The 9,869-nt window shown below is 46.1% G+C and overlaps 1 protein-coding gene across 1 annotated transcript in view; it reads left to right on the forward strand.

Moving 5' to 3' along the window:
- CHD2 (chromodomain helicase DNA binding protein 2) overlaps nucleotides 1-8,529 on the forward strand; it is a 143,156-nt gene extending 134,627 nt beyond the window's left edge. The window contains exons 38-39 of the mRNA XM_006885193.1: nucleotides 2,666-2,912; nucleotides 7,289-8,529. Coding sequence (XP_006885255.1) covers nucleotides 2,666-2,912; nucleotides 7,289-7,622 — 581 coding nt within the window. The 3' untranslated portion in view covers nucleotides 7,623-8,529. The remainder of the gene's footprint in view (nucleotides 1-2,665; nucleotides 2,913-7,288) is intronic.
- The last annotated feature ends 1,340 nt before the right edge of the window (nucleotides 8,530-9,869 follow it).

Here is a 9,869-nt window from a genome sequence, read left to right on the forward strand (position 1 = left end):
AGGAAAACAAACAGATTCATCTTGGAGAGGATTAAACCAAGCTACTCCTTGGAGGCAAGGATTCTGGGGCTTCGTCTCACATACTTTGGACATGTTGCCAGGAGGGACGGGTCCTTGGAGAGGGACATCATGCTTGGGAGGGTGGAGGAATGGCGCAGGAGGGGAAGACCCTCTCTGAGATGGATTGATTCGGTGACTGGGGTAATCGGGATGGGGGTGTCAGAGGCAGTGAGATTGGCACAGGATAGAGCAGGGTTTAGGGCTGTTGTGCATAGGGTCGCTATGAGTCGCAAACGACTCGATGGCACATAACAACAACAACAGTTTTGCTGCAAGCTATTCTAAGGTTTTTATATTCAGATTTTCCATACCATTTTATCTTAAAAATCTAAATAATTAAAAATTAATTTATCATCTTATTGTGGAAAAAAGCTAATGACTAGGAAGTGTTTCCATGTTCTCAATAGGTGGAGTGTTCATTGCCGTATTTTTTATTCCCCTGATAACTAAAATGGTTCTTGTGTTCCTCATGTTGTGCTATTGACTTTATATCCTGAATCCTTTGAAAAGACTCCTCTTCTTCTTCAGCTTAGTACTTTCTTCTGTAAAGCTTAGATTTTCATCTTAGTTGAACAATACTTGTAACCTGTGACCTACCTCCTAGGAGGCTCAAGAAGAAAAAAATGCAGTGTGATGTAGTCTGGAAATAGATTGCTTGTTGGAGTTGTAAGCATTTCTTCCCATAGGGTCGCTATGAATTGTAGTCAACTTTACAGTACCTAACAGCATCTCTACAAAGTACCACAAACTTCGACACGCTGTCTGCAGCCATCTTCAAAGGATATTTTTATTGCGTGAATGTCATTTCATTAATTGTTTATTAATTTCCAGGTGAGGTATCCAAAAACATTTTACTTCTTGGTCCTCAGGTCAGGTCCACCTAGAATAAAAATGATGTTAAGACACTGGTTTAAGTCACTGTATATAATCTTCATAGTAACTTTTTTCTAAACTGTACAAAGACTGTACATGAAAGTACTAGAAACCCAGAAAAATGAGCCAAAAGACATTGATTTGCTGGGATGCCTCTAGTTTTAATAATCACTGTAGATGGAAGATAGATTTCCATGAGGCTGTGTAGTTTCTGAGTATGTCTCACTGTTAGTTTTGGAGGCCGGAAGTCCAAAATCAAGGTGTTGCTAGTACACATTCTTTATAAAAACTCTGAGAGAGGATTCTCTCTCGTTTTTTGTCTACTAGCATCTGCTGGTTGCCAGCAATGCTTTGTGCTTTCTGACTTGTGGCTGCTTAATTCCCATCTCTGGCTCCATCTTCACATGGCACATTTTCCTACCTGTGTCCAATCCCATTCTGCCTTTTTCTGACCATGGTCCCCTTGTCACTGACTTGGGGCCCACATCAAGTCCAGGGTGAGCTCATCTCTGAGATCCTTAACATGATTCTATCTGCAGAGACCTGGTTTTCAAATCAGTTCACATGCTTAAGTTCCAAGTGGGTTTTATTTTCAGGGGAAGGTATCACAGTTTAACTCATTTTAGTCACCATACCTGGGCTCCTGGGCTTTTAATATCTTTTCTGATCCAAAGAAATAGAATCCTTATCAGAAAAGGAGCCCTGGTGACACAGTGTTTGAACACTGAGCTAGTACCACCCCCTCTGCAGGGGACGACTGTAGCAGTTTGCTTCCACAAAGACCCCAGGCTCCGTGTGTGGTGGTTCGCTCTGTGGGGCCGTCCTCCACGGTCATTGTGAGCCAGAACTGACTTGGCAGCAACAGGATTTTTGTTTAGTTTTCTCCTCAGGAGTAAAAAGGCTACTGAAGTGAAAATTTCAGTTTGTCATTCAGCAAGAGAGTTAGGGTGATAGTCCAAATCTGATGTGAAGAATCGTGTGTGTGTGTGCTTGTGCACATATGTAAGCATGTGCTGGGGGGAGGCATATTACAGTCAGTAGACATTATTGGGAAAGATTTTCAGAGATCTAGCCCAGCTCATGACGGCAGAGAAGTACCTGTGATCTATAAATGGAGGGTGTTGTCTTGCAGCTGTAAAGTCAGGCATATTGTTTTCTATGTTGCTGTTTGACTTGGTTTCTGTGTGAAATCTCATTTTAAAAAGCTGCCCCAGGTCAGACAGTAAGCTGGTAGGGAAAGGGGAAAATAGTGGTGCTTAGTTAGCATTACAGAAGCAAAGAGGTGACGAACTTGATTTTGTCTTCATATCTGCGGAGAAAGAATGTTAGAATTCATATTATTGGGGTGTTGAATATCAGGTTTTAAGTTCTGTCCTCTGGATCAGAGGCAGCATTTGGAGTCTTATCAGTTCATTTGAGTAGCAAAAGTATTTTCCGTTGGTTTTCTTGTGGGGAAATGAAGAGAAGTGGTAGCTATAAAATATTAGACGCATTAACCTCAATTACACAGCTCTCTGCTAGACTCTCAGTCACACTAGGGAGCAGGGATCCCAAGATAGTACCTCCCAGTGGGCAAGGACCAGCTCATGGTCCCTGCCCTTTGGGAGACCCCAGCCACCACCAAGAAGAAGGCTGGGAAGGAGGGAGTGTCTCAGCCTTTCAGGGTAAATGTGGGGGAAGCCAATCCCAGCCAATTCTCGCAGTCCTGAGACAGTTCTCTCTCTGCCCGCAGATCGAGGAGACTGGCAGAGGGAACGCAAGTTCAGCTACGGTGGTGGCAGCAACAACCCGCCGTGGGGCAGTGACCGGCACCATCAGTACGAGCAGCATTGGTACAAGGACCACCATTACGGGGACCGGCGACACATGGATAGCCACCGCTCCGGGAGCTACCGGCCCAACAGTATGTCCAGAAAGAGACCTTATGACCAGTACAGCAGCGACCGAGACCACAGGGGACACAGAGATTATTATGACAGGTATGCTGAAAGCCTGAGATACTAGGTGCTTCCTGCCAGGAGCTTACTACTGTTCACGAGAAGAGACAGAGGTGACCTGTGCATTAATGTGTGTTTCTTTCTGAAGCTTACTGACATTTCTAATGTGATCAGAGCAGACATCCTGCCATGAATCATGACACAGGGCAGCCGGTCTTGAGTGCTGAGCAGACAGTTGCTTGTAGAGATGTTAACTTCTGTCCTGCGATCTGAGGAAGATAGGAAGGTGATGATCTGGGCTCAGAAGAGTAGTCAGCAGAGAGAAACAGCAGAGGCATCTCAAGGCCGTGCCAAAAATAGGCAGCAGTCAGGGGATTATCAGTTGGATGATGAGAGCCTGAATATCAGGTTTTAAGTTTTATCCTCTGGATCATAAGCAAGCAGCATTTGAGGTCTTATCATTTCATCTGTGTGGTAAAAGTATTTTCTTTCTGTCGTCCTATGAGGAAATTTAGAGAAGTGGTAACCATAAAATATTAGAGGTATTAACCACAATGCAGCTTTCTGCTAGACTGTCATCACATTAGGGATCAGGGATTCCAAGATGGTACCAGCTCATGGTCCTTGCCTGCTGGGAGCCTGTCCTTTATGGGTCAGAGCCTTTTGAAGTTGTGCCCTTTCTTTCTAATACCGCCCAGTTGTATGATGGCACTTTGAAGGCATAGTCAGTAAAGAGCTGCACTGTAAACCCAAAGGCAGCACTCCCTCTGGTAGTTCAAATCCATTAGCAGCTCCTCAGGAGAAAGTCAGGCACTTTATCCTCAGGATTTATAGTCTTAGAAGCCCAGTGGATGGTCAGCTTTAAGTTAGATTGGACTCTTAAGTTTTGAACTCTATAGTGAGCCATTGTTTCAAACTGCAGGAAAGGCTAAACAGGTACATCAAAGAGTACAGCAAAGGCTTAAAGAGGTTGTGTCTGTTTTTCTTGATTTTAGGACTTGGTTATGCTTTGCTCTTGTCTAATGAGCAGAAAATGGGAAGCACATGGCCATGATTATCTTTCTGAAAGGGCTAGAAGGCGTGAGAATACCACAGCCTTTTGCCTTCCTAGAACAGAAAACAGATAAAGAGCCAGTAGCCCAGCTCCATGGTGTCTCTAGAGCTACACCAGCAGCAAGAGAGTGGTGTTTTTTAGGGAAGTTGGAGAGTAGGGGAGGCAAAGAATATCCCCCAATGCAAGTCCAGGTTTTAGTCCCAAGACAATTCCTTAATTAGTCCAGTATCTGGTTTCAGTTCTGTAAGCAGTTTTTCCTTCCATCATTAAAGGAACAGCAAAATCTTTAACTATGGCCTTTATCCCAGGGCTCATCTGGCTGCACCTTGCCAGTTTCTTCACAGCAATGCCACAGTATCTCTACCACCATCACCAAGGTCTCACTCCAGTCTCCCTCAACTCTTGCTGCTTGTGTGAGAAGTCTTGTGGGAAGCACTCCCTCTCTTATCCTAGTCTCACAGCTGTTGATGATTTGTAAGACCATGTATCTTCAGTTAAGGTAGCTAGAGACCAGAGGGAGCTAAGGTAATGGCTAAAAAAAAAGCCAACTTAAAGCTAACACCATAGTCCTCATTACAATTTTGGTTTTCCTTAGACTAAGGATATGTCTTATTTGACGTTCTCCCTGATATTAAAATGGGAAAATTCCACTTAAACATCTCCATGCCTACTTCCGTTTTGGAAGATCTGTCATTCCATCCTGCATTAACATGGCAGCTGTCACTGATAGCAGCTGCCCCTTCAGAAGGAACCTGTACCCCTCACACTATTCCTTCCTATTGTCTCAGCTGACTCCCAGTGGAGATTTATGGTTTTTGACCACTGTCTTGGACTCAGTTGACCTAAGCACTTGGAATGGTGAGAACAAAGGTGGCTGCTTTTCATAGCACGGTTGGTAGGATCATGATGGCTCCGTTGGACCAATTTGCACTGCTAATGGAAAGGTACATGGTTCAAATCTACCAGCTGCTCTATGGGAGAAGGATGGGAATATCTGACAACTTCCAAAATATATTCATCACTCCAAAAGCAAACCTCATATCCGTTAAGCAGTTTTTCTCGAGCCCCACTTCCCCATCTCCTGTATCCTGTTCCATTGCCAATCTGCGTTTGGTCTGCGTGGATATTTCATATAAATGGAATCATACAGTATGTAATATTTTGTGTTTGTTTTTCACTTAGCATAATGACATCAAGGTTCAACAATGTTATAAACCATAAACAAATGGAAAGCCACTGCCATTATTTGATTCTGGCTCAGAGTCTCCATTGAGACACTAAATATTAATGAGAGGAGAACGCTCGTCTTTGTCCTTAGGAGCTGCTGTTTGATTTGAACCCGGCAGACGTGGAGTTTTTGGTTAATGGTGCGACACTCTAGTACCTTGTTGACAGCATTCCTTCTGCGTACTCCCTGTGGCCCTTGTTCCATTCATCCTGCTGTCCTATCCTTTCCTGCTTGCTGAGCTTCCTCCCTAGGACACTGTGGCCCTTTTGGTTTGTGTGCATGATTGTTCTGAGGACTAAGTACCTCCCTGGTGTATTGCACTTTGGCTGCAAATTGTGCCACAGAGGTGAGTTCATTTCCAGGCTCAAAGGGTAGCTAAGGTTTTCTGGCATTCCACCAGTCTCTGTCAGAACAGTAAACTTGTCCATTTTTTGTCAATCTGAGCTCTGTTTGTTTCCCACTCTCTTTGAGACCCCCTTCCGCCATTCATTTCTGGGTGATGAGCAGTGCATGGAGATTAAGATTCAGGGGCTCCCTCAGTACCATGGACCGATTGTTCTGTGTGTTTTTTATTTTCTTCACTTCAGACAGGAAGAGACCAATAGTCACACCTTAGATGGTGGTTGATGCTCACCAAAGTAGGATGTGGAACCTTGTCTTTGTGGACTGTGTTCCTCCAGCTGACCTTGATTTCCCTCCAGACGATGGTCTGGCCTGTGTCCTCACGACTCATTTCTTCAGGGTGTTACTTTCATTTTTGGTGGTTGTGAATTATGCTGCAGTGATCCTGAATGTTCTAGTTGGAGTGTCTGCATTCAGTTCTTTTGAACATAAACGTGTTAGATCATAGCAGCCAGGTGCTCCTGAGGGGCAAGCGTGGGGAAACTTTATCTCACTTACTTGGGGAGGTTGTTGGGGCGGGGGGTGCAGTCCTGGGGAAAGGATGCCATACTAGGAAAGACGGAGAAGGTCAGAGAAAGACCCTCAATAAGCTGGGTCGACACACTGACTGGAGCAATGGGCTCGAGCGTGTCGGCGATCAGGAGGACGGCTCAGGATATGGCAAGGTTCAGATCTGTTGTTCATGGGATTGCTACGAGTCCTCGTTCACTCGATGGCACCCAACTCCACCACCAGGGACCCTAGTACCACATGGTTAAGCCAAAGGTTGGTTTGAATATACGAGCTGTTCTGTGGGAGGAGGATATGGGTGTCAGCTTCTGCTTAATAAAGGTTACAGCCTGTCTGTAGGGGTCACTGTGAGTCACCTGACAGCCACCAACAGCAGCAGCGTGGCAGCCTGTCGCACCAGTTGTCTGTAGCACTTTTGCCATGTTACAGCCCGTGACCAAGTGTTCTGATTTCTCCGTGTCTTCTCCAGCTCTTGTTTTCAGCTTTTTTTTTAAAAAACAAAACAAAACACAGTCATCCTGGTGGAGGTAAAGTGCCATGTCCCTGATCAGTATTTGCCCGATGACTACAGGATATCATGCATCTTTTCATGCACTTACTGGCTTTCCCCCTACATTCTCTGGAGAAATGTTAATTGAAATTCTTTGTCCATTTTTCAATTGGGTTTTATGTTGTTTTGTTTTCTTCTAATAGCATAGTAAGCAATTTACCACAGTCCTAGCTAAAAAAAGTTAATACTCTGCACACTGGTGGTTTTTTAAACCCAGCCCATCCTTCCTCTGTTGTCAAGTTTTTAGGATGATCATGCCTTTTCCTCTAATAACTTAAAGAATTTCTCTGGCTTTTTTTTTCCATCTTAGACTGGGTAATGTGATAGGAACATATTTAAAGATCTTGCCAGATTTTTCCTGAGGAGAGCGTGAGTTAACAAGCCGTCAGGCACTCAAGATTCTCTTTGCTTTGTTGCAGGCTTGACTCATGGCATTTTGTGGGGTCGTGTTTGGTTTTTTTTTAGGGTGTATTTGGACTAATAATATAAACTAGCCCTTTGTTACTACTGTAGGTCTGTGTTCTTGGTTCCTGGTAATGTGCACGTCTGCATCTTTGTCCACTCTGCGTATCCCAGAATGAGCACAAATGAGGAAGGACCAGTGTCCACTGAAAATGTGGTTGGGAACGTGGGTGGCTGCAGTCACTCAGCTGATCCATCTGTCTCTCTTTCAGGCACCATCATGACTCCAAGAGGCGGAGATCCGACGAGTTTAGGCCTCAGAATTACCACCAGCAGGATTTTCGGCGGATGTCAGATCACCGCCCACCTATGGGCTACCATGGCCAAGGACCCTCAGACCATTACCGTTCTTTCCACACAGACAAACTAGGGGACTATAAGCAGCCTCTGCCCCCCTTGCACCCTGCAGTGTCTGACCCTCGCTCACCCCCTTCTCAGAAGTCTCCTCATGAGTCCAAGTCACCCCTGGACCACAGGTCTCCTTTGGAGAGATCTCTAGAACAGAAAAACAACCCAGACTATAACTGGAGTGTTCGGAAGACATAGAGGACCACTTCAAGAGGGGAGAGAAGTCATGGAGCCGCCAACTTGAATCTTTTTGGTCTGATTCTGCAGTAGTCAGTTATCCCGCGCTGTGACTGGTATATCTGGACCTGCTGCTGCCATCAGCTGACTGGTGGAAGGAATGCGCCAGCATGTGGAGCTTTTGAACGGCCCAGATCTCATTGGGTCACCACTCCTGCACTTTGGCACCAAATCCCATTCCAGCCTCATTCTGGCCCCCACACTGACAGGTGCTAGGAGGAGCGGGGACTGTTTGTGTACCCCTTGATTGGGGTGTTAGTTACCCAGCAAAGGAGGCAGGGATCCTAGGTGTAAGAATGGTTTCTCACCAGGACAGTGTTCCCTGGACTTGGTGTGATGATCAGAGGGGAAGGAGCGCGTGAGTGAGGCTGCCAGGACCTGCTGGCCGCGTGTGGTTAGATTCACTAGGATAAGATTATTGCTGCTGAGGGGGAGTGGGGAGTGGGGCACGGGGTTGTTGGGTTCTTGCATCATAGGACTTGAAGGGGAGCAGGTATGCCCCTTAACTGTGTTCTTGGGAGAAAGATACTTGGACTTATTTAAGGTGAAATCCCTAAGGGAAGAGGACGTCAAGAGAGCGCCACAGCGTCCACATGGCCTCTTCCTGCCAACACTAATTTTCCCCACCGTCTTTATCCATTTCAAGGATTTGCTTTCCCGAGTGGACTTCCTTTTCCCTCTGTGCCAGGAAAGGTCGAGTCCCTCTGGCTGACTGTAGGTGCTGCGAGTTAGGCAGCATTGACATTGACGTCAGCATGGGCCTCACCTGGGTGGGGAATGGACAGGATGAGAGGTAGCCTGAGGCCAGGGCAAGGCTGGTAAGGCTGAGAACTGGGGTCCCTGGTGGAGTTCCGAATCCTGTGGTGAGCAGAGGAGGCCAGTGGGACCAGTGCAGACGAAACAGGTTTTCCAGCAAGCGTGCCAGCCAGCGGGGAGCTTTCAGTATTGTAGGTCAGCACTTACATTTAGTTCTCTTTGCACAACTTGAAGCAGATGATACAGAATCACACATCTCTTGATACGGTCAAAGGAAAGTAATTTCACCTGTGATGAACAGGTTTTTATCGCTGTTAAATTTCCACTCAGTTTTTGGTTGGTTTTGTTGTTGTCGTTCTTGGTTTTGTTTTTTTGAAAAACAAGAACAAGTAAACCTAATTTAATCCCAGCTGAGAAACCTCCCAGGATAGGGTGGCTGAGCTGCCAATGTTCATGTTAAAGAGTCGTACTAGAGTTGAATTAAGTCAGATCTGGGAAGTCAGATGGTTGCATCCATTCAGTGGGGAGAGTAGGATTTTCCTAAAGAACTCTCCCGTTTATGGAGCTTTTTAAAGTACAGCTTTGCCAGTATTTCCTTTTGTGTCCAAAGGCCTTTCTAGATGGAGAGAGACTATCTGGCTGGAATAGATGGTGTGCCTGTGTCTTGAACTTCTGCCTGCCAGCCATAGGCGTCCAGGCTGGGAGCTGGTAGAAGCCCTTCCACTGGGTCTCCACAGAGTTCAACTCCCTGCACTAACTTGTGGGAATTTAACACCATTATCACTCCCCTTGCTGGCAGTCTGGGCAGCGCCACTAAGACCTTTACCAGGAACTCAGAGTTAAATCGCCCTGGTGAAGCAGATGTGGCCTTTGGGTATCACTGCTTGCTACATGGAGTGTTGGGTATCACTGCTTGCTACATGGAGTGGCAGGAGCTGGTCAGGCAGGAGGTCCCAGATGAGCACTGGTCCTTGTTAGAGGTTCAGTGCGCCTCTATCCTCCCAGCCTCCCCAGCCCCCACATTTAACTCCCGTGGGACTTGAGGTAGTCCTGGAGTGGAGCCACCTGGGCAAATCCCCTCAGAGGGACTACTGTGAATGCAGAAGGGAGGATGCAGGAGGTTAACAAGACTCTGCTTTGGCCAGAAAGTGATAATGAAATCACGAATGTTAGACACTATCCCATGCTTGCCTTGTCTAAGCCCAAAGCTAGCTTCTTACTCATTGTGGGGGAGGGCAGAGCCCTTCCCCTGTGGCCGTCAGCCTGCGTCCTCTGTCTTACACGAGGGCCTGTCCTATAGACAGAGGGGAGAGGCTGGCAGTGCATCCCAGCACTTAACAAACAGGTTTTATTTTTTTTCTTTGAAGCTGTTGATAGGAGATGTAAATTATGCCCAAAGATAATCCCATCATGAGGAGAAAGGCACTTCCTTTTGCTCACATTCAGGATTTA

Source organism: Elephantulus edwardii, unplaced genomic scaffold (genome assembly GCF_000299155.1).
Source record: "Elephantulus edwardii isolate Elephantulus edwardi_28Jun2011 unplaced genomic scaffold, EleEdw1.0 scaffold00041, whole genome shotgun sequence".
NCBI classification, from domain to species: Eukaryota; Metazoa; Chordata; class Mammalia; order Macroscelidea; family Macroscelididae; genus Elephantulus; species Elephantulus edwardii.